At 35.6% G+C, this 25,650-nt stretch overlaps 2 protein-coding genes across 9 annotated transcripts in view; both read left to right on the forward strand.

The window, feature by feature from the left end:
- The window catches only part of LOC134842725 (receptor tyrosine-protein kinase erbB-2-like), a 284,936-nt gene that overhangs the window by 44,446 nt on the left and 214,840 nt on the right, over positions 1–25,650 (forward strand). The gene's annotated exons all lie outside the window — the stretch shown is intronic.
- LOC134841343 (splicing factor 3B subunit 3-like) lies at positions 1,606–25,593 on the forward strand. Its single transcript, XM_063857265.1, has 7 exons — positions 1,606–2,313; positions 11,918–12,126; positions 12,398–12,667; positions 12,790–13,132; positions 22,900–23,079; positions 23,261–23,705; positions 23,988–25,593. The coding sequence occupies exons 1-7, from the start codon at positions 1,611–1,613 to the stop codon at positions 25,459–25,461; spliced, it is 3,624 nt and encodes a 1,207-aa protein (XP_063713335.1). The 5' UTR covers positions 1,606–1,610; the 3' UTR covers positions 25,462–25,593.

The following is a 25,650-nucleotide window of genomic DNA, read 5'->3' on the forward strand; positions in this document are numbered from 1 at the left end:
AGTAATATAATAAGTAGTAGTAGCCCTGCTTTTAGGAGTGACCTCGTGGTCTGGGGACACTGAGACCCAGCCATGAGCTCACTATTTCTGCATGTTATTAGGTTAATTTGAGCGTTCTGGTCGAAGTCGGAGAACAGTAACGTTTTTGTCGACCCGATGTTAGAAAGACCACCAAAAGAACTGGCTTTGGTTATTTTTGTCGACCCGATGTTAGAAAGACTACCAAATGAACTGGCTTTCGAATGTTATTTTTATTGTGACAGCCGAGCGGGAAGATTGGTGGTTCCAGCACATTATCGGTGTTAATTGTTCATTTTGACGAACGCGGAATGGTTAATTTGGACTGACATGTTAATTTTTTAAAATTTGTTTGAAAAGAAAGACACATGACGACGTCGAAATATCGCGACAACTGAAAACTGCAAAAGACACGAAACAACAGAATTCGTTGAGAAAAACGGTGAACGACAATTGTGCAAGACAGATCGAGATTGAAATAGAAAACGACTATCAGACCATTCCGAGTTATAACGATTGTGCCGCTAAAATTATTACAAAACGCATGCCGAGAACCAGGAAGGGTATTGGGACGACGTGTCCTGCTTTACGGGAAGAAATAAGAGTGTAATTTGCCTGGATTCCAGAATCCGGAGGGTCTCGGTAGAAAAATATGACTCTCTGTTTATATGAATTTTAAGCTTCTGGTCATGTCCTGATTTAAATTAAAAACATCTAAACTCGTTTTCAGATTATGAGAAGCTAGGAGTTAAGGGAAAGGGTTGATCCATCTTCGATTGAGATGATGATTTTTATCTACTGAACAAAAACAATGGTAATATGATAAATATGTAGTAGCCCAGTTTTTAAGAGTGACCTCGTGGTCTGGGGATACTGAGATCCAGCCATGAGCTCACTGATTTTGCATGTAATTAAGTTAATTTGAGTGTTCTGGTCGAAACCGGAGAACAGTAACGTTTTTGTCGACCCTATGTTAGAAAGACCACCAAAAGAACTGGCTTTGGTAGAGACGGTGAAAAACATGTAAAGCTCTGTTTAGACGTTGGCCAGTCGTCTTAGGACCTAGCTTTATTTTCCGTCGATATGTATCTTACAGTTATTTCGCTCGTAGCCTTTAAGCTGTAACACGATTAATAGTCTCATGTTGCAAGTGAACCGAATTGGTTCCGACCGGTTGAGATAGAAAAACACATGAGATAAAGTCGCTGACTCTTGAGCCAAAGATTATAGTGCCTGTTTTTCTTGACCTCATATGTGACTTAAGTAGGCGACTGTTACATAGTGTTTTTAGGGCATCAGAAATCGAATTGAGTAGTTTTGGTACAAATGGGATCGATTTTTCATTTTAGTACAAATGAACTTAGGTACAAACGGGACGTCGCTGTGTAATTTTCGGGCGAATAATGAGCGCTCAAACTACTGAACATCGTACAAAGGGATCTAAAAACAGATGAACTTGAAAGCCCGTTCACAATTTGGTATGGCCGCATCTAGCCTGTGCACTGAACGTAACTACGCAAGGGGCTCTATCAGTGTTTACTTTTTGTACAACAAGTTTTGAAGACTAATTGATATATTTGAAGTTTTAGATAATGCATTTGTATAACATAACATTGCACAGACCTTCAACTATCAACCAAGCAGTTCATGGCAACTTCTCTGGATCGAAACAACAGGAACTTGCGGTTGGAAGGGGAAGAATTCTGGAAATATTGAAACCTGATCCTCAAACGGGGAAAGTTTATACACTGTTATCTGTCGAGGTAATCGGAATCATTCGGGCTCTAAAAACTTTCCGGTTAACTGGTAGCACTAAGGACTATCTAGTTATTGGATCTGATTCAGGAAGAATAGTCATCTTGGAGTATAATGCTTCAAAAAATGCACTGATTCGAGTGCATCAGGAAACGTTCGGTAAGAGCGGCTGTCGCAGAGTAATTCCTGGACAGTTTTTGGCTATCGATCCGAAAGGCAGAGCAGTAATGATAGGCGCCGTTGAAAAGCAGAAACTATGTTACATTATGAACAGAGATGCTGAGGCAAGGCTTACAATATCATCGCCACTTGAAGCGCATAAGGCGAACACGTACACATACTACATTGTGGGAGTAGATGTAGGTTTTGAAAACCCGTTGTTTGCGTGTCTCGAAATGGATTATGAAGAAATGGACGCAAGTGCCACTGCAGAAACTCCATCACAGTTTTTAACTTACTACGAACTTGATTTAGGGCTGAACCATGTTGTACGCAAGTACAATGAAGCCCTTGATGACACGGCCAATTTACTTATTGCAGGTAAGTGAACCCTATTTATCACAATCAGTGGTTTTACTATGATAGAGTGGTCCATTGAAAATAACCAGGTCCCTTGACAATAAGGCACCTAGAGCGTTCAAGTCATTTAACAATTATGATTTCGACATTCCAAAAAATGCCGCAGTATAAATTCACACCAATTTCATGTTTAGTTTTTGCGTAGAATCTCCCCCTCGATTTTTAAGGTTAAAAATTCATAAATAGTCGCCAAAATTGATGATCAATAAGTAAACCAAATTATGGTTGTTAAATCGTACAATAAGTTGAAGCGAGCATATTTCTTGATATAAACAATATAGTTACTATAACATTTAATTTGAAAAGGTTCTAACTCAACAGATTTCGCGAGATTTTGAAATGAATAATTTATTTCCAAGTTAGATTTCAAATTATTTTATGCGAAATGCATGCGGGACCTGTCTAGCATAGTTGTTTTTCGCGGGACCGTTCTATCATAGTAGTACCCAATTAGTATTGAAATTCATCACTATCATAACTTTTGGGCTTGGAATAATACGCTTTCTGCATTTACAATTTTTTAAATTCTGATAGCTCTCAAAGAGTTGAATAGAACTATCGCATATGGTAGGTTTTTCAACAATGTCAGATACCCGAAAGTACTTGCAATACGATTGAAGGTTGTAAAACACGGGGCTAGACGTGCCTATTTTCAAGTAGTATTCAACAAAGAAAGTTTTGATGCGTATTATTTCTTTCCGGCCAAAAACAGAATACGAATTAGAGTAGTTAGAGCTTATGCTTTCTTCTCTTTATGCTAATTTTTTGTTGTTTAGGCTAATTTACTTTTTCAACCCATAAACTAGTGCTCAATTAGCATTTTAGCTATGGCGTGCACTTCGCTTAATTGGTTGCTGAGATTTGGAAGACAGTAAGGTGATAAGTCGCCTTTGTTTGGAAAGTAGACTCTAACCCAGGAGTTAAGGGGTTTCGAATCCAGTAGTCGGCAAATTATTGTTACATTTCAAAGTTTTATATTACAGTTAAATTCCTTTTTGTCATTTTTTAATTGTGCTGGTGAAATGTAGCGTCGTCTCTCTTGAAAACTCTTGAAATCAGTTTAATCGATTTAACTCACTTGTGATTCTATAATCTTGTCGCAAGCGCGCACGGGGATTGAGTGTTTTTTTCGATCTTGGATTTTTAAAGCAGAGGGACGTTTATGTTATTACTGCTCCACAAAACTTAAAAAGCAGTCGGAACCTTCAGGGATTCGCCCTGATACGAGCAGTCTTGTTTTACTTTGTCATTTCTTTCTTCTTTCATTCAGAGCTTTGAGTCTTGCCTTAAATTTTAAGAAAAACTCATTTTTATCGGATTGCAGAGATGAAAACAAGGATAGCCGGTTACTGTGCAAGTAGCACAGAATATCTGACCATATTCTCAAAAATACAACAAAAAGTTTTTTCAAACTAGCGTCGTTTTTTCGGCGTGGTTGTCTTAAAAGGAGCTGAACTAAAACCCAGAGATTAGGCATATTCGACAGTCATAGTAAAAAAAATCAAAAACAATTATTGTAAAAATGATTAGAAAAACGAAAAAAATATATATTTTACAAAATTTGTTTTAAATTTTTGTTGCAGTAATATGAATTTTTGATTGCGAAAAGGCGCTAAGACTAACGTTACTCGAGTAAGCTAAGTTTAAAGCCATTGTAATAAACTATTGTGAGCCTGCTCGCTCGCTTTATTCGCTCGAGTTAACACGAAAACGAAAATTTTCACACCGGGTTTTTGCGACGCTAGGAAATGTTTTTGAAATTTGTGGTGGCTAATTTTGCGTGGAAAACAAAAAAAAGAAAGAAAAACTAAAACTCACCCGAATACAAAGTTCCTCCACATTTTTCAAAAAATCGGAACAATAAAGGTCAGCTATTTTATCTTTTTTAAACCAATAAATGCCTGTAGTCCCTGCTCCTGTAAAATGCTTTACTTTACAGAAATATGAAATTTTTCGCGGTTTTACACAAGCCAACTTTAGTGATTGTTAGTGTAATAGTGCGACTTTTTTTCTAATCTAAGTCAAAAATATTGGTGCCACTTTTGGTGGCACCTTGACGGCCGTTTGATAGCATGTGCTTTGACATTCGAGTAGTAATAAGTTAATACAGTTGATGCATTTTTAATTCATCAAATCAACCGAAAAAATTATTTGCTTCAAACAACATAATTATAAAAACTCGATCTCTGAAGTTTTCTAACTCAATACATTTCGCAATTTTTTTGAAATGCTTAATTCTTACGAAATGTGGCTTTATGCTTTCCAATCTTTCCATGCAAAAGAACTGTGAATGCTTTCAGTTTGGCATATTTAGGCTACCGATTTTTAGTGAGCGTTAGTGTAATAGGACTTTTTCTTCTAATCTAAGTCGCACAGTTATTGGTGCCACTGTTGGTGGCATCTTTACGGCTTTTTAATAGCATGTGCTTTGACATTCGAATAGTAATAAATTAACACAGTTGATGCATTTTTAATTCATCAAATGAACAGAAAAAGTTATTTGTTTCAAACAAGACAACAATCATAAAAATTTTATTGCCAAAATTGTCTAGCTCTATAACTCTTGCAACTTTTTGAAATTCATAATTAATATATGATGTGGCTTATGCTTAATGCTTTCGAATGTATTTCTTGCCAAGCTAGTATGATTACTCTCATTTTGTTAGACTCCAAACTATTACTTGCAAAATTGTGTCTATTTGTATTTGCTGCCACTTTTACTGCATTGGATTGGCAATTAATTAGCATATGTAGCTGATATATTTTTGACTAGTATTTGCAAATTGTTGAGCGTTCGTGGCCGAGAGGGCAGGGCGTGAGACTCCAAGTCTCGAGGTAGCAGGTTCGAATGCAAAACGTAGCAAGTTTTTTTTAATTCGATGTTTATTTATTTTTTTTTCTTTCATTTTATACTACTGCTTTGTTGTTGCGGTGTTCTCTCTAGTGTCTACGCAGCTTCGCTTCTGTGTTACAGTTATTTTTCTGAATTCTTAATTAGAATGAATTCTCTGACTTTTCAATTGGATCCGCTCCGCCTGTCTTAAACGGCATCAAAATTGTAGCTGCAATAGAAGAGGATGCTAGTTGTTCCGGCCATTGAAAATATGGAGGAAATTTTGTTCGGGTGTTTTAAGTATCCACGCAAAATCAGGTAACACGAATAATCATTGGAATGCGGTGAGTGATATATTAGATAAAAGCTTTTTCAGTCATGATTCGAACGACTTCAAAGTTTTTCAAAAAGTAGTAGTGTTGAGAAAAACTTATTTGAAATTTATGGGTTTAGCCTAATTTCGAGCGAGTATAAGAGACCTCCTCACTTGATTTATTTGCTCAAAATTAAACAGTTTCGATTTATTTGCTCAAAATTAAAAAATTTTGAGTAAAATTTTTGATTTAAGAATGAAAAAAAATTGTTTTACTACGAAAAAACTTGTTATTGATGTTTCATTTGGTGCTTCCTTTGCAATAAAAATGAAAATGAATTCTGTAAAATAGCCAGTGTTTTGCAATCATTTACTGGACTTTTTCACCGGTAAATAATTTTGTTCACAGGATCTGCGATTTCAATAGATCTCCGGTTTCGTCCAAGTTGCATTTATAACAGCTGTAGTTCATGGTCTTGAGTTACTTTGTTATGAATTTATGAGTTACGGGGTCTACAGCTAAAAATCATTTCAGATTGAGATTGATTTTTTGGTCCCAATGTTAGCCGACTTATTTGCTGGGTGTTTTTAGTAACCTTCGTTTCAATCCAATTGTTTTATTCAATTAACTATTGAAGAACGTATCTGTATTTCATGGATTTTTTGTTTCTTAATACGCTGAAACTTTTTGTTTGAAAATATTTATTTTTGAGCAACTTTTTTAAATTTTTTTAAAGTATTTTTCAATATTTTGGAATGAAAATATTTATTTTTGAGCAATTTTTTTAAATTTTTTATAAGTATTTTTCAATATTTTTCAATTTTTTTGACTGCTTGGTTTTCGATTTTTTTCTTTCTGAGACTATAAGCAGTCAGCGTAGTCAACTTAGCGTCATAAATTCAATGAGCAATTTCATTTAAACACAATTCTAGGTGATGGCACAGCGTATTGTTTATGTTCCAAATATTTTAAATCTTGAAGTAGATGTAAAGTTTTGTTTGGCAATTTTGATTGACTGTTTTGTCTACAAAGATATTTTTTAAATAAATTCAATCAACCATCTGGCGAGGAGATAAAAAACCAGCTTGAAACGGCAAGTTTTTTTATTCGAATCCAGTCATGACCTAATTTTTGCAATGTTTTTTTTTTGCTTTTTCGGTCTATCGTCCGTTTGTTGCTTTTGTTGGCTTAGTTACTGTAAATTGTAGATATTGGAGCTGATCATGGGGGATTCTAGATATGTGGCTTATGCTTTATGCTTTCGAGTTTATGCTTAATCATACTAGTTTCGATTTATTCATGATGTGGCTTATGTTTTATGCTTTCGAATGTATTTCTTGCAAAGCTAGTATGATTACCCTCATTTTGTTTAGACTCCAAACTATTACTTGCAAAATTGTGTCTATTTGTGTTTGCTGCCACTTTTACTGCATTGGATTGGCAATTAATTAGCATATGTAGCTGATATATTTTTGACTAGTATTTGCAAATTGCTGAGCGTTCGTGGCCGAGAGGGCAGGGCGTGAGACTCCAAGTCTCGAGGTAGCAGGTTCGAAGGCAAAACGTAGCAAGTTTTTTTAATTCGATGTTTATTTATATTTATTTTTTCTTTTTATACTACTGCTTTGTTGTCGCGGTGTTCTCTCTAGTGTCTGCGCAGCTTCGCTTCTGTGTTACAGTTATTTTTCTGAATTCTTAATTAGAATGAATTCTCTGACTTTTCAATTGGATCCGCTCCGCCTGTCTTAAACGGCATCAAAATTGTAGTTGCAATAAAAGAGGATGCTAGTTGTTCCGGCCATTGAAAATGGGGAGGAAATTTTGTTCGGGTGTTTTAAGTATCCACGCAAAATCAGGTAACACGAATAATCATTGGAATGCGGTGAGTGATATATTAGATAAAAGCTTTTTCAGTCATGATTCGAACGACTTCAAAGATTTTCAAAAAGTAGTAGTGTTGAGAAAAACTGGTTTGAAATTTATGGGTTTAGCCTAATTTCGAGCGAGTATAAGAGACCTCCTCACTCGATTTATTTGCTCAAAATTAAACAGTTTCGATTTATTTGCTCAAAATTAAAAAATTTTGAGGAAAATTTTTGATTTAAGAATGAAAAAAATTGTTTTACTACGAAAAAACTTGTTATTGATGTTTCATTTGTTGCTTCCTTTGCAATGAAAATGAATTCTGTAAATTAGCCAGTGTTTTGCAATCATTTACTCGACTTTTTCACCGGTAAATAATTTTGTTCACAGGATCTGCGATTTCAATAGATCTCCGGTTTCGTCCAAGTTGCAATTATAACAGCTGTAGTTCTTGGTCTTGAGTTACTTTGTTATGAATTTATGAGTTACTGGGTCTACAGCTAAAAATCATTTCAGATTGAGATTGATTTTTTGGTCCCAATGTTAGCCGACCTATTTGCTGGGTGTTTTTAGTAACCTTCGTTTCAATCCAATTGTTTTATTCAATTCACTATTGAAAAACGTATCTATATTTCATAGTTTATTTTGTTTCTAAATACGCTGAAACTTTTAGTTTGAAAATATTTCTTTTTAAGCGATTTTTTGTTTATTTTTTTCAGTATTTTTCAATTTTTTACTGCTTGATTTTCGATTTTTTTCTTTCAGAGTGTAAGCAATCAGCGTAGTCAACTTAGCGTCATAAATTCAATGAGCAATTTCATTTAAACACAATTCTAGGTGATGGCACAGCGTATTGTTTATGTTCCAAATATTTTAAATCTTGAAGTAGAAGTAAAGTTTTGTTTGGCAATTTTGATTGACTGTTTTGTCTACGATGATATTTTTTAAATAAATTCAATCAACCATCTGGCGAGGAGATAAAAAACCAGCTTGAAACGGCAAGTTTTTTTATTCGAATCCAGTCATGACCTAATTTTTGCAATGTTTTTTTTTTGCTTTTTCGGTCTATCGTCCGTTTGTTGCTTTTGTCGGCTTAGTTACTGTAAATTGTAGATATTGGAGCTGATCATGGGGGATTCTAGATATGTGGCTTATGCTTTATACTTTCGAGTTTATGCTTAATCATACTAGTTTCGATTTATTCATGATGTGGCTTATGTTTTATGCTTTCGAATGTATTTCTTGCAAAGCTAGTATGATTACCCTAATTTTGTTAGACTCCAAACTATTACTTGCAAAATTGTGTCTATTTGTGTTTGCTGCCACTTTTACTGCATTGGATTGGCAATTAATTAGCATATGTACCTGATATATTTTTGACTAGTATTTGCAAATTGTTGAGCGTTCGTGACCGAGAGGGCAGGGCGTGAGACTCCAAGTCTCGAGGTAGCAGGTTCGAATGCAAAACGTAGCAAGTTTTTTTAAATTCGATGTTAATTTATATTTTTTCTTTCATTTTATACTACTGCTTTGTTGTCGCGGTGTTCTCTCTAGTGTCTGCGCAGCTTCGCTTCTGTGTTACAGTTATTTTTCTTAATTAGAATGAATTCTCTGACTTTTCAATTGGATCCGCTCCGACTGTCTTAAACGGCATCAAAATTGTAGTTGCAATAAAAGAGGATGCTAGTTGTTCCGGCCATTGAAAATGGGGAGGAAATTTTGTTCGGGTGTTTTAAGTATCCACGCAAAATCAGGTAACACGAATAATCATTGGAATGCGGTGAGTGATATATTAGATAAAAGTTTTTTCAGTCATGATTCGAACGACTTCAAAGTTTTTCAAAAAGTATAGTGTTGAGAAAAACTGGTTTGAAATTTATGGGTTTAGCCTAATTTCGAGCGAGTATAAGAGACCTCCTCACTCGATTTATTTGCTCAAAATTGAACAGTTTCGATTTATTTGCTCAAAATTAAAAAATTTTGAGTAAAATTTTTGATTTAAGAATGAAAAAAAATTGTTTTACTACGAAAAAACTTGTTATTGATGTTTCATTTGTTGCTTCCTTTGCAATGAAAATGAATTCTGTAAATTAGCCAGTGTTTTGCAATCATTTACTCGACTTTTTCACCGGTAAATAATTTTGTTCACAGGATCTGCGATTTCAATAGATCTCCGGTTTCGTCCAAGTTGCATTTATAACAGCTGTAGTTCTTGGTCTTGAGTTACTTTGTTATGAATTTATGAGTTACTGGGTCTACAGCTAAAAATCATTTCAGATTGAGATTGATTTTTTGGTCCCAATGTTAGCCGACTTATTTGCTGGGTGTTTTTAGTAACCTTCGTTTCAATCCAATTGTTTTATTCAATTAACTATTGAAGAACGTATCTGTATTTCATGGATTTTTTGTTTCTTAATACGCTGAAACTTTTTGTTTGAAAATATTTATTTTTGAGCAACTTTTTTAAATTTTTTTTAAGTATTTTTCAATTTTTGACTGCTTGGTTTTCGATTTTTTTCTTTCTCAGACTATAAGCAGTCAGCGTAGTCAACTTAGCGTCATAAATTCAATGAGCAATTTCATTTAAACACAATTCTAGGTGATGGCACAGCGTATTGTTTATGTTCCAAATATTTTAAATCTTGAAGTAGATGTAAAGTTTTGTTTGGCAATTTTGATTGACTGTTTTGTCTACGAAGATATTTTTTAAATAAATTCAATCAACCATCTGGCGAGGAGATAAAAAACCAGCTTGAAACGGCAAGTTTTTTTATTCGAATCCAGTCATGACCTAATTTTTGCAAGTTTTTTTTTGCTTTTTCGGTCTATCGTCCGTTTGTTGCTTTTGTCGGCTTAGTTACTGTAAATCGAGATATTGGAGCTGATCATGGGGGATTCTAGATAGAGCCTTGCTAGATAAGTCATTGATAGATTCAGCTAGTTAGAGCATTGCATTAAATAGTTAGAACGCCATATAAAACATGTTAACGCTCAACTTAGATCGAATCTTTGGTTAGAATTTTTAAATTTGGAAGTTTTCAAAGAGAAAATGAAGAAAAAACTTATTGTTTGTGCGAAAACTCCTATTTACTTAGCATGGTTCCAAAAAACATTCTATGGTGTCTTCATTTTTCAATGTACATGTAGTACTTCAATACATCATTGATTTTTACCAATTAGATGAGGCGCCCTAGATTGATTGCAAAAAACTATAGATTTCTACACAAAACTACTTTTTCTTACCCTTGCCGGAACAGTGAAACCTTACCAATTCTATTCTCTATCTTAATATATTACAATTTCTATACTCAATTTTAATACATAGTGCGGAGGACCAGAGAGTTATAACTAATCTGAAAACATGGGGTCCTCCACGCGCCCATCCCTGTGATCAGCTCCAAACTCTACTACTACTGTAGCCCAGTTATTTTGAAGGTTCAACTTTCCTCCTCCACGTTCACAAATTCCGGGTGTCCGAGTCCAGTTAGGACCTGTTTTTATCAAAATGAAAATCTCCGGCATAAATGACTTTTTTGAAAATTTGTTGGGCTTTTTTGCAATATTGCCTTTTTTAGTTTTTAAATTTTCTCTCATTTGATTTCAATCATAGTCATTTATTTTTGTATCGCAACTAATGCGAAGCTCAGCTTCGCATCTGTGTAATGATTAATTTTTGCAATTTAACTAAATTGACTAAAATTTGATTTCAAACTTTTTAATTTATTAAAGGTTTCAATTCATTTTGCTTTTTACGCTTGTTAACTAATCGTTTTAACCTTTTGATTTTTTTTTTGCTTGTAACTAATTTTAGTTTCAGAGCTTCCCCGGCTTTTTTGTCTAAAGGTAACGACTACGTCTAGGACGGCAAAGGTTCGGATCTTGCAAATACCGGTTTTTTTAATGGCAAATATACCGTTTCGAAAAAAAAATCGATCTGGTTTTGTTTTGTCGGCTTAGTTGCCTGGTTACAGACTTTTCTTGCGCTATAAGCAGTTTTCCTGTTTGTAATTCGTTTTTTTTTTCAATTTAAAGCTTCATTGGCCTTAATTGTTTCAGTTTCTGTGTTAATGGTTTAGTGACACAGGTTTTGTCTTTTGAAGGGAAAGTTTATTTTAATAAACGATGAGGGCCTAAAATTTAGAGTTTCAGACTTTCGAAAGTTTTTTTGTAACATTTTTTTTTTCCAGCTCAATGAGAGTTTACGAAGTTTTTGTCGTTTTAGTTACCTCGATTTAACACGAAACGAATGTTTTTGGACATTGTTTCCTCAATTAATAATCATTCCAGACAGGTAGCAATCACTTTTTTCGACTTCTATTTTCGAAAATGGAATTGAATTTTCAGATTTCCCTGCGAAATTAAATTTTTACTTATTGATCCGGTTTTCTGAAATTGGGTTAATTTTATCAAAAAAAGTGACACTCATAAACTGTTCTAGAAAGTCAAAGCTTTAAGGACATCTATTTTTTTCTCTGGTCGCAAGTGGTTTCAAAATGCAAATTGTGTTTGGGACTTTCTGATTTACTTAGAAGGCAAATCGGTTGCTCTTGTTTAGTGCCCGGAGGAAATGACGGTCCAAGTGGCGTGCTTGTTTGCTCTGAAAACTACATCACCTACAAGAATTTGGGAGACCAGCCTGATATCAGAGTTCCCATTCCGAGGAGAAGAAACGATTTAGATGACCCAGAACGAGGATTGCTCATTGTCTGTTCTGCCACACACAAGACAAGATCTATGTTCTTCTTCCTTGTACAAACTGAGCAGGTATGTCTTGCGGATTTTCATCGCTATTGTGACGTTATTTATGTCGTGCGAGTATCTGGATATTTTGCAGACTATTAATCTTTGGTTCTTTAACTAAGTGTTAGCAATAATCTGGCAGAATGTCACTGAAGCGTTGTCTATGCGTACTTTTAGGAACTGAGATCTAGTGAAGTTAGTCTTTTCACAAGATAGTTATTTGGGAATTGGTCAGGACAGGACCGTGTATCTACTATATAAATACCCTTACAAATTAGTTTCTGATTATTTTTAGGGAGACGTATTCAAAATAACTCTAGAAGTTGACGAAGACATGGTGACTGAAATGAAATTGAAGTACTTTGATACCATCCCAGTTGCCTCTGCGTTGGTTGTGTTGAAGACAGGATTCCTCTTCGTAGCATCTGAATTTGGAAACCACTACTTGTACCAGATCGCCCACCTGGGCGAGAATGACGATGAGATGGAGTTCTCCAGTCAGATGCCTTTGGAGGAGGGAGAGACATTTTTCTTCGCGCCGAGGGGATTGAAAAATCTAGTGCAGGTAAACTTCGCATTATTCAAGTGAGCTTTGTCTGAAGACGCAGTCAGCACGTTTTTTGGTCAATTCATTAGGACTATCTTTTTCGGACCATATAGATTTTGTATATATTTCTGCATTTCCAGGTAGAAGAGATTGACTCACTCTCGCCTATAGTGACCTGTCAAATTGCTGAGTTAACCAATGACGACACACCTCAGATCTACGCCGCATGTGGCAGAGGAACCCGATCGTCATTTCGGATCCTCAAGCATGGCTTAGAAGTATCTGAAATGGCAGTGTCTGAGCTGCCAGGATCTCCGAACGCTGTCTGGACCGTGCGGAAGAGTGCAGAGGAGGATTATGATTCGTATATCATAGTTTCCTTCGTTAACGCAACTCTAGTTTTGTCAATCGGTGAAACTGTAGAAGAGGTTACGGATTCGGGGTTTCTGGGAACTACCCCGACGCTATCCTGCTCGCTGATTGGTTTGTCAACTTGTTAACTTGGAACTGATCTATTATTTGTTAACTTGGATAAGACAAGATTAAGATAAAGTCTCTGACTATTTCTTGGATTAGACAAGATTAAGATAAAGTCTCTGACTACTTCTAACAAAGTTAGCAAGAGTTATGGATTCTTGCGTTTTCCAAGTTTTTGGCTCGCCGAAGAGAAACTTCTAATTAGATCTAGCTACATATATAATTTAAGTCATTCTATTAACTAAATTCGTTTTTTAACAGTCGATGAATGTAGTTAAGACTCTTATATAGGGCGTGACGATTTTTTTTTTCAGAAAAATTTTTTAAAATTTGTTCACGCTAAAAAAATTTTCAGTTCATTTCCTTTAAAAGGAAGGCAAACGCCACCATCGAACAGCAAAAATAAAAATTGTGATCAGCTTCTAATTTCGGAAGTGGAATTTAATTTGCAGACTTTCCAGCGCAATAAAAACTTATCTAATAATTCCAATGCAAAAGAACTGTGAATGCTTTCAGTTTGGCATATTTAGGCTACCGATTTTTAGTGAGCGTTAGTGTAATAGGACTTTTTCTTCTAATCTAAGTCGCACAGTTATTGGTGCCACTGTTGGTGGCATCTTTACGGCTTTTTAATAGCATGTGCTTTGACATTCGAATAGTAATAAATTAACACAGTTGATGCATTTTTAATTCATCAAATGAACAGAAAAAGTTATTTGTTTCAAACAAGACAACAATCATAAAAATTTTATTGCCAAAATTGTCTAGCTCTATAACTCTTGCAACTTTTTGAAATTCATAATTAATATATGATGTGGCTTATGCTTAATGCTTTCGAATGTATTTCTTGCCAAGCTAGTATGATTACTCTCATTTTGTTAGACTCCAAACTATTACTTGCAAAATTGTGTCTATTTGTATTTGCTGCCACTTTTACTGCATTGGATTGGCAATTAATTAGCATATGTAGCTGATATATTTTTGACTAGTATTTGCAAATTGTTGAGCGTTCGTGGCCGAGAGGGCAGGGCGTGAGACTCCAAGTCTCGAGGTAGCAGGTTCGAATGCAAAACGTAGCAAGTTTTTTTTAATTCGATGTTTATTTATTTTTTTTCTTTCATTTTATACTACTGCTTTGTTGTTGCGGTGTTCTCTCTAGTGTCTACGCAGCTTCGCTTCTGTGTTACAGTTATTTTTCTGAATTCTTAATTAGAATGAATTCTCTGACTTTTCAATTGGATCCGCTCCGCCTGTCTTAAACGGCATCAAAATTGTAGCTGCAATAGAAGAGGATGCTAGTTGTTCCGGCCATTGAAAATATGGAGGAAATTTTGTTCGGGTGTTTTAAGTATCCACGCAAAATCAGGTAACACGAATAATCATTGGAATGCGGTGAGTGATATATTAGATAAAAGCTTTTTCAGTCATGATTCGAACGACTTCAAAGTTTTTCAAAAAGTAGTAGTGTTGAGAAAAACTTATTTGAAATTTATGGGTTTAGCCTAATTTCGAGCGAGTATAAGAGACCTCCTCACTTGATTTATTTGCTCAAAATTAAACAGTTTCGATTTATTTGCTCAAAATTAAAAAATTTTGAGTAAAATTTTTGATTTAAGAATGAAAAAAAATTGTTTTACTACGAAAAAACTTGTTATTGATGTTTCATTTGGTGCTTCCTTTGCAATAAAAATGAAAATGAATTCTGTAAAATAGCCAGTGTTTTGCAATCATTTACTGGACTTTTTCACCGGTAAATAATTTTGTTCACAGGATCTGCGATTTCAATAGATCTCCGGTTTCGTCCAAGTTGCATTTATAACAGCTGTAGTTCATGGTCTTGAGTTACTTTGTTATGAATTTATGAGTTACGGGGTCTACAGCTAAAAATCATTTCAGATTGAGATCGATTTTTTGGTCCCAATGTTAGCCGACTTATTTGCTGGGTGTTTTTAGTAACCTTCGTTTCAATCCAATTGTTTTATTCAATTAACTATTGAAGAACGTATCTGTATTTCATGGATTTTTTGTTTCTTAATACGCTGAAACTTTTTGTTTGAAAATATTTATTTTTGAGCAACTTTTTTAAATTTTTTTTAAGTATTTTTCAATATTTTGGAATGAAAATATTTATTTTTGAGCAATTTTTTTAAATTTTTTTTAAGTATTTTTCAATATTTTTTCAATATTTTTCAATTTTTTTGACTGCTTGGTTTTCGATTTTTTTCTTTCTGAGACTATAAGCAGTCAGCGTAGTCAACTTAGCGTCATAAATTCAATGAGCAATTTCATTTAAACACAATTCTAGGTGATGGCACAGCGTATTGTTTATGTTCCAAATATTTTAAATCTTGAAGTAGATGTAAAGTTTTGTTTGGCAATTTTGATTGACTGTTTTGTCTACAAAGATATTTTTTAAATAAATTCAATCAACCATCTGGCGAGGAGATAAAAAACCAGCTTGAAACGGCAAGTTTTTTTATTCGAATCCAGTCATGACCTAATTTTTGCAATGTTTTTTTTTTGCTTTTTCGGTCTATCGTCCGTTTGTTGCTTTTGTTGGCTTAGTTACTGTAAATTGTAGATATTGGAGCTGATCATGGGGGATTCTAGATATGTGGCTTATGCTTTATGCTTTCGAGTTTATGCTTAATCATACTAGTTTCGATTTATTCATGATGTGGCTTATGTTTTATGCTTTCGAATGTATTTCTTGCAAAGCTAGTATGATTACCCTCATTTTGTTTAGACTCCAAACTATTACTTGCAAAATTGTGTCTATTTGTGTTTGCTGCCACTTTTACTGCATTGGATTGGCAATTAATTAGCATATGTAGCTGATATATTTTTGACTAGTATTTGCAAATTGCTGAGCGTTCGTGGCCGAGAGGGCAGGGCGTGAGACTCCAAGTCTCGAGGTAGCAGGTTCGAAGGCAAAACGTAGCAAGTTTTTTTAATTCGATGTTTATTTATATATATTTTTTCTTTTTATACTACTGCTTTGTTGTCGCGGTGTTCTCTCTAGTGTCTGCGCAGCTTCGCTTCTGTGTTACAGTTATTTTTCTGAATTCTTAATTAGAATGAATTCTCTGACTTTTCAATTGGATCCGCTCCGCCTGTCTTAAACGGCATCAAAATTGTAGTTGCAATAAAAGAGGATGCTAGTTGTTCCGGCCATTGAAAATGGGGAGGAAATTTTGTTCGGGTGTTTTAAGTATCCACGCAAAATCAGGTAACACGAATAATCATTGGAATGCGGTGAGTGATATATTAGATAAAAGCTTTTTCAGTCATGATTCGAACGACTTCAAAGATTTTCAAAAAGTAGTAGTGTTGAGAAAAACTGGTTTGAAATTTATGGGTTTAGCCTAATTTCGAGCGAGTATAAGAGACCTCCTCACTCGATTTATTTGCTCAAAATTAAACAGTTTCGATTTATTTGCTCAAAATTAAAAAATTTTGAGGAAAATTTTTGATTTAAGAATGAAAAAAATTGTTTTACTACGAAAAAACTTGTTATTGATGTTTCATTTGTTGCTTCCTTTGCAATGAAAATGAATTCTGTAAATTAGCCAGTGTTTTGCAATCATTTACTCGACTTTTTCACCGGTAAATAATTTTGTTCACAGGATCTGCGATTTCAATAGATCTCCGGTTTCGTCCAAGTTGCATTTATAACAGCTGTAGTTCTTGGTCTTGAGTTACTTTGTTATGAATTTATGAGTTACTGGGTCTACAGCTAAAAATCGTTTCAGATTGAGATTGATTTTTTGGTCCCAATGTTAGCCGACCTATTTGCTGGGTGTTTTTAGTAACCTTCGTTTCAATCCAATTGTTTTATTCAATTCACTATTGAAAAACGTATCTATATTTCATAGATTTTTTTGTTTCTAAATACGCTGAAACTTTTAGTTTGAAAATATTTCTTTTTAAGCGATTTTTTGTTTATTTTTTTCAGTATTTTTCAATTTTTTACTGCTTGATTTTCGATTTTTTTCTTTCAGAGTGTAAGCAATCAGCGTAGTCAACTTAGCGTCATAAATTCAATGAGCAATTTCATTTAAACACAATTCTAGGTGATGGCACAGCGTATTGTTTATGTTCCAAATATTTTAAATCTTGAAGTAGAAGTAAAGTTTTGTTTGGCAATTTTGATTGACTGTTTTGTCTACGATGATATTTTTTAAATAAATTCAATCAACCATCTGGCGAGGAGATAAAAAACCAGCTTGAAACGGCAAGTTTTTTTATTCGAATCCAGTCATGACCTAATTTTTGCAATGTTTTTTTTTTGCTTTTTCGGTCTATCGTCCGTTTGTTGCTTTTGTCGGCTTAGTTACTGTAAATTGTAGATATTGGAGCTGATCATGGGGGATTCTAGATATGTGGCTTATGCTTTATACTTTCGAGTTTATGCTTAATCATACTAGTTTCGATTTATTCATGATGTGGCTTATGTTTTATGCTTTCGAATGTATTTCTTGCAAAGCTAGTATGATTACCCTAATTTTGTTAGACTCCAAACTATTACTTGCAAAATTGTGTCTATTTGTGTTTGCTGCCACTTTTACTGCATTGGATTGGCAATTAATTAGCATATGTACCTGATATATTTTTGACTAGTATTTGCAAATTGTTGAGCGTTCGTGGCCGAGAGGGCAGGGCGTGAGACTCCAAGTCTCGAGGTAGCAGGTTCGAATGCAAAACGTAGCAAGTTTTTTTTAATTCGATGTTTATTTATATTTTTTCTTTCATTTTATACTACTGCTTTGTTGTCGCGGTGTTCTCTCTAGTGTCTGCGCAGCTTCGCTTCTGTGTTACAGTTATTTTTCTGAATTCTTAATTAGAATGAATTCTCTGACTTTTCAATTGGATCCGCTCCGACTGTCTTAAACGGCATCAAAATTGTAGTTGCAATAAAAGAGGATGCTAGTTGTTCCGGCCATTGAAAATGGGGAGGAAATTTTGTTCGGGTGTTTTAAGTATCCACGCAAAATCAGGTAACACGAATAATCATTGGAATGCGGTGAGTGATATATTAGATAAACGTTTTTTCAGTCATGATTCGAACGACTTCAAAGTTTTTCAAAAAGTATAGTGTTGAGAAAAACTGGTTTGAAATTTATGGGTTTAGCCTAATTTCGAGCGAGTATAAGAGACCTCCTCACTCGATTTATTTGCTCAAAATTGAACAGTTTCGATTTATTTGCTCAAAATTAAAAAATTTTGAGTAAAATTTTTGATTTAAGAATGAAAAAAAAATTGTTTTACTACGAAAAAACTTGTTATTGATGTTTCATTTGTTGCTTCCTTTGCAATGAAAATGAATTCTGTAAATTAGCCAGTGTTTTCCAATCATTTACTCGACTTTTTCACCGGTAAATAATTTTGTTCACAGGATCTGCGATTTCAATAGATCTCCGGTTTCGTCCAAGTTGCATTTATAACAGCTGTAGTTCTTGGTCTTGAGTTACTTTGTTATGAATTTATGAGTTACTGGGTCTACAGCTAAAAATCATTTCAGATTGAGATTGATTTTTTGGTCCCAATGTTAGCCGACTTATTTGCTGGGTGTTTTTAGTAACCTTCGTTTCAATCCAATTGTTTTATTCAATTAACTATTGAAGAACGTATCTGTATTTCATGGATGTTTTGTTTCTTAATACGCTGAAACTTTTAGTTTGAAAATATTTATTTTTGAGCTATTTTTTTTTTCTAATTTTTTTTAAAGTATTTTTCAATTTTTGACTGCTTGGTTTTCGATTTTTTTCTTTCTCAGACTATAAGCAGTCAGCGTAGTCAACTTAGCGTCATAAATTCAATGAGCAATTTCATTTAAACACAATTCTAGGTGATGGCACAGCGTATTGTTTATGTTCCAAATATTTTAAATCTTGAAGTAGATGTAAAGTTTTGTTTGGCAATTTTGATTGACTGTTTTGTCTACGAAGATATTTTTTAAATAAATTCAATCAACCATCTGGCGAGGAGATAAAAAACCAGCTTGAAACGGCAAGTTTTTTTATTCGAATCCAGTCATGACCTAATTTTTGCAATGTTTTTTTTTTGCTTTTTCGGTCTATCGTCCGTTTGTTGCTTTTGTCGGCTTAGTTACTGTAAATCGAGATATTGGAGCTGATCATGGGGGATTCTAGATAGAGCCTTGCTAGATAAGTCATTGATAGATTCAGCTAGTTAGAGCATTGCATTAAATAGTTAGAACGCCATATAAAACATGTTAACGCTCAACTTAGATCGAATCTTTGGTTAGAATTTTTAAATTTGGAAGTTTTCAAAGAGAAAATGAAGAAAAAACTTATTGTTTGTGCGAAAACTCCTATTTACTTAGCATGGTTCCAAAAAACATTCTATGGTGTCTTCATTTTTCAATGTACATGTAGTACTTCAATACATCATTGATTTTTACCAATTAGATGAGGCGCCCTAGATTGATTGCAAAAAACTATAGATTTCTACACAAAACTACTTTTTCTTACCCTTGCCGGAACAGTGAAACCTTACCAATTCTATTCTCTATCTTAATATATTACAATTTCTATACTCAATTTTAATACATAGTGCGGAGGACCAGAGAGTTATAACTAATCTGAAAACATGGGGTCCTCCACGCGCCCATCCCTGTGATCAGCTCCAAACTCTACTACTACTGTAGCCCAGTTATTTTGAAGGTTCAACTTTCCTCCTCCACGTTCACAAATTCCGGGTGTCCGAGTCCAGTTAGGACCTGTTTTTATCAAAATGAAAATCTCCGGCATAAATGACTTTTTTGAAAATTTGTTGGGCTTTTTTGCAATATTGCCTTTTTTAGTTTTTAAATTTTCTCTCATTTGATTTCAATCATAGTCATTTATTTTTGTATCGCAACTAATGCGAAGCTCAGCTTCGCATCTGTGTAATGATTAATTTTTGCAATTTAACTAAATTGACTAAAATTTGATTTCAAACTTTTTAATTTATTAAAGGTTTCAATTCATTTTGCTTTTTACGCTTGTTAACTAATCGTTTTAACCTTTTGATTTTTTTTTTGCTTGTAACTAATTTTAGTTTCAGAGCTTCCCCGGCTTTTTTGTCTAAAGGTAACGACTACGTCTAGGACGGCAAAGGTTCGGATCTTGCAAATACCGGTTTTTTTAATGGCAAATATACCGTTTCGAAAAAAAAATCGATCTGGTTTTGTTTTGTCGGCTTAGTTGCCCGGTTACAGACTTTTCTTGCGCTATAAGCAGTTTTCCTGTTTGTAATTCGTTTTTTTTTTCAATTTAAAGCTTCATTGGCCTTAATTGTTTCAGTTTCTGTGTTAATGGTTTAGTGACACAGGTTTTGTCTTTTGAAGGGAAAGTTTATTTTAATAAACGATGAGGGCCTAAAATTTAGAGTTTCAGACTTTCGAAAGTTTTTTTGTAACATCATTTTTTTTTCCAGCTCAATGAGAGTTTACGAAGTTTTTGTCGTTTTAGTTACCTCGATTTAACACGAAACGAATGTTTTTGGACATTGTTTCCTCAATTAATAATCATTCCAGACAGGTAGCAATCACTTTTTTCGACTTCTATTTTCGAAAATGGAATTGAATTTTCAGATTTCCCTGCGAAATTAAATTTTTACTTATTGATCCGGTTTTCTGAAATTGGGTTAATTTTATCAAAAAAAGTGACACTCATAAACTGTTCTAGAAAGTCAAAGCTTTAAGGACATCTATTTTTTTCTCTGGTCGCAAGTGGTTTCAAAATGCAAATTGTGTTTGGGACTTTCTGATTTACTTAGAAGGCAAATCGGTTGCTCTTGTTTAGTGCCCGGAGGAAATGACGGTCCAAGTGGCGTGCTTGTTTGCTCTGAAAACTACATCACCTACAAGAATTTGGGAGACCAGCCTGATATCAGAGTTCCCATTCCGAGGAGAAGAAACGATTTAGATGACCCAGAACGAGGATTGCTCATTGTCTGTTCTGCCACACACAAGACAAGATCTATGTTCTTCTTCCTTGTACAAACTGAGCAGGTATGTCTTGCGGATTTTCATCGCTATTGTGACGTTATTTATGTCGTGCGAGTATCTGGATATTTTGCAGACTATTAATCTTTGGTTCTTTAACTAAGTGTTAGCAATAATCTGGCAGAATGTCACTGAAGCGTTGTCTATGCGTACTTTTAGGAACTGAGATCTAGTGAAGTTAGTCTTTTCACAAGATAGTTATTTGGGAATTGGTCAGGACAGGACCGTGTATCTACTATATAAATACCCTTACAAATTAGTTTCTGATTATTTTTAGGGAGACGTATTCAAAATAACTCTAGAAGTTGACGAAGACATGGTGACTGAAATGAAATTGAAGTACTTTGATACCATCCCAGTTGCCTCTGCGTTGGTTGTGTTGAAGACAGGATTCCTCTTCGTAGCATCTGAATTTGGAAACCACTACTTGTACCAGATCGCCCACCTGGGCGAGAATGACGATGAGATGGAGTTCTCCAGTCAGATGCCTTTGGAGGAGGGAGAGACATTTTTCTTCGCGCCGAGGGGATTGAAAAATCTAGTGCAGGTAAACTTCGCATTATTCAAGTGAGCTTTGTCTGAAGACGCAGTCAGCACGTTTTTTGGTCAATTCATTAGGACTATCTTTTTCGGACCATATAGATTTTGTATATATTTCTGCATTTCCAGGTAGAAGAGATTGACTCACTCTCGCCTATAGTGACCTGTCAAATTGCTGAGTTAACCAATGACGACACACCTCAGATCTACGCCGCATGTGGCAGAGGAACCCGATCGTCATTTCGGATCCTCAAGCATGGCTTAGAAGTATCTGAAATGGCAGTGTCTGAGCTGCCAGGATCTCCGAACGCTGTCTGGACCGTGCGGAAGAGTGCAGAGGAGGATTATGATTCGTATATCATAGTTTCCTTCGTTAACGCAACTCTAGTTTTGTCAATCGGTGAAACTGTAGAAGAGGTTACGGATTCGGGGTTTCTGGGAACTACCCCGACGCTATCCTGCTCGCTGATTGGTTTGTCAACTTGTTATCTTGGAACTGATCTATTATTTGTTAACTTGGATAAGACAAGATTAAGATAAAGTCTCTGACTATTTCTTGGATTAGACAAGATTAAGATAAAGTCTCTGACTACTTCTAACAAAGTTAGCAAGAGTTATGGATTCTTGCGTTTTCCAAGTTTTTGGCTCGCCGAAGAGAAACTTCTAATTAGATCTAGCTACATAAATAATTTAAGTCATTCTATTAACTAAATTCGTTTTTTAACAGTCGATGAATGTAGTTAAGACTCTTATATAGGGCGTGACGATTTTTTTTTTCAGAAATATTTTTTTAAATTTGTTCACGCTAAAAAAATTTTCAGTTCATTTCCTTTAAAAGGAAGGCAAACGCCACCATCGAACAGCAAAAATAAAAATTGTGATCAGCTTCTAATTTCGGAAGTGGAATTTAATTTGCAGACTTTCCAGCGCAATAAAAACTTATCTAATAATTCAGGTTATTCCAATTGAATAAATTTTATTTAAAAAGTGCCATTCTTTGCAGCTGACAAAAATATATTGAGGCTTTCAAAAATAGTTAAAGCGTCGAAGTCATCTTTCATTTTAAAAATTAACTTGAAGGAATACCTCAAATTTTTGGTAGTTACAGTCAACGCTGCCTACATGTCAATTTGCTTGAGATTTTCATTATGATGTTTTCCCAATAAAGGTGACTTGTAAGATACTTTCTATTTTGTTTTAATTCTGATTTCATTTGTTGTAGGAGACGATGCGCTGCTGCAAGTTTACCCCAGTGGGATTAGACATATCAGGGCAGACAGGCGAGTGAACGAGTGGAAGACGCCAGGAAAGAGGAGCATAATTGCTTGTGCAGTGAACCAGAGACAGGTCTGTATCGCACTATACGGAGGAGAGCTGGTCTACTTCGAACTGGATCCCTCTGGTTAGTACAATTTTAGCTGTCAAATATATTCATAGACATTTTTTTGAAATTGAGAGCACAAATTGAGGTTTCAGTGTTTTTTTTGTCGCGCACGATTTTGTGTTGTTTCAAAAATGATTGTTTTTGTATGTGTTAGATTAGTTTGTTTCAGTCTTCTGCTCGATAAAAATGTTAACTTTAGGACAACTGAACGAGTACACTGAGAGAAAGGATTTACAGACAGACGTCATTTGCATGTGTCTACCCACATCACCGGAAGGAGAGATCCGAAGTCGGTTCCTGGCAGTCGGTCTAGCGGATCAGACCATCCGCATTATCTCACTAGATCCCTCTGATTGCTTGCAACCTCTGTCAATGCAAGCACTTCCTGCTGCTCCTGAAGCACTTTGTATTGTTAAGATGCCTGGAAGTGATAACACAGATCGCGCTCTCTTTCTGAATGTTGGATTGCAAAATGGGGTCTTATTGCGAACTGTGCTGGACCAAGTTACAGGAGATCTGAGTGATACGAGAAGCAGGTACCTAGGAAATCAGCCAGTAAAGCTGTTCAAGGTCTCAATTCAGAACAAAGAAGCGGTCCTCGCAATGTCCAGCAGAACTTGGCTGGGATACGTCTACCAGTCAAGGTAATTTAGTACGCTTTCATTTTAAACCTTCACAACTTGCTGTTACTTAAGAACTGCTCAGTTAATGTGTGAATCAAATCAACTGGATTGAATTAAGATTCAAATGCAAATTGTTAGGTAAAAATATGCGCATTGATAGGTAACCTCCTTTCAATTAGTAGACAGAGTCTTTCTCCTAATCCCATCATTTAAGGTGAACAGGTTAGTAATAGGACGTCGCGTTAAATTTATTTACAGTATTGAGTAATTTTTACTGACTGATATGTTTTGTGCTGCTTGTAGATATCACCTGACCCCACTGTCGTACGAGGCGCTGGACCATGCCTCTGGCTTCGCGTCCGAGCAGTGTCCAGAGGGAATAGTGGCTATCTCCTCTAACACATTGCGCATTTTAGCTCTGGAGAAGCTCGGCGCAGTCTTCAACCAGCAGGCAGCCCCGCTCAAATACACCCCAAGAAAGTTCATCATTCACTCACCGTCTTCAAATATTTTCATGATCGAAGCGGATCACAATTGCTTCACAACGCAGTCAAAAAAGCAGAGAAAACAGCAGATGGCAGAAGAAATGATCCAGTCCGCCGGAGAATCAGAACGTGAGTTGGCAGCAGAAGTAGCAGCCTCGTTTCTCCAGGAAAACCTACCGGAAGACGTTTTCGGATCACCAAAAGCGGGACCAGGAATGTGGGCGTCCATTTTGAGAATTCTAAAGCCTACGGATGGAAGCACTGTTAAGCACGTCGAGTTGGAGCAGAACGAAGCTGCGTTCTCAATTGCTTTCGTCAGATTCGCGAATCGACCAGGAGAACAGTACCTGCTCTTAGGAACTGCAAAAGGATTCCGATTGAATCCGCCCTCGATCACAGTTGGGTACGTGTACACATACAGAGTTCCTGATTCAGGAGACAGTTTTGAGTTCATCCACCGAACTGAAATGGAGGATGTCGCTCTAGCCGTGTCTGAATTTAAAGGTCGCGTACTGATCGGAGTCGGAAAATGGCTCCGTCTTTATGATATGGGACGGAAGAAATTGTTGAAAAAGTGTGAGAACAAACATCTGACTAACAAAATCATGACAATTCACAGCAACGGATATCGCATATTTGTCACCGACGTCCAAGACAGTGTCACATTTCTGAAGTACAAGCCAGTAGAGAACCAGATGATCATTTTTGCCGATGATCCGTGTCAGAGATTCTGCATGGCATCATGTATAGTTGATTACGATACCCTAGCTGTCACTGATAAATTCGGAACTTTGTCAGTTCTCCGACTCCCGGAAGATGTCAATGATCAAGTTGAGGACGACCCGACAGGTGCTCGTGCTCTATGGGATCGTGGATGGTGTAACGGAGCTGCCCAAAAGGCCGAGTTACTGTGCAATTACAACATAGGTGGCGACATGGCTCTGACGCTCCAGAAATGCACGTTGATTCCGGGAGGCTCAGAATGTATCGTCTACACAACGATTTCAGGAAGTATCGGAGCATTATTACCGATTAACATGCATGAGGACGCGGAGTTCTTCCAACACCTGGAAATGCATATAAGACAGGAATCTCCGTCGTATGTCGGACGAGATCACTTGGCCTACAGATCTTACTATTCGCCAGTAAAGAATGTTATTGATGGAGACTTGTGCGAAACATTCAATTCACTTGATGCAGCTAAGCAGAAATCAATTGCTGAGGAGCTGGATCGAGTTCCGACCGAGATCTCAAAGAAACTGGAAGATATTCGTACTAGATTTGCGTTCTAGTTACTTGACTGGAACCTAGTATTATCTCTTAAACTTCTGATGATTAGGTACTAATAAATGTTTTGTTGCAGTTGTACTATTTGTCTGATTTTAGTTGCCTGTTTTGCTTTTTCGAATATACTTTGAATGTTTCTTCTGCTTGACCTGCTAAGTTGTTGATGAATTTTCTCTGTAGCCGATATTCCGGAG

The sequence above is a fragment of the Symsagittifera roscoffensis genome, chromosome 3 (genome assembly GCF_963678635.1).
Source record: "Symsagittifera roscoffensis chromosome 3, txSymRosc1.1, whole genome shotgun sequence".
In the NCBI taxonomy this organism is placed as follows: domain Eukaryota; kingdom Metazoa; phylum Xenacoelomorpha; order Acoela; family Convolutidae; genus Symsagittifera; species Symsagittifera roscoffensis.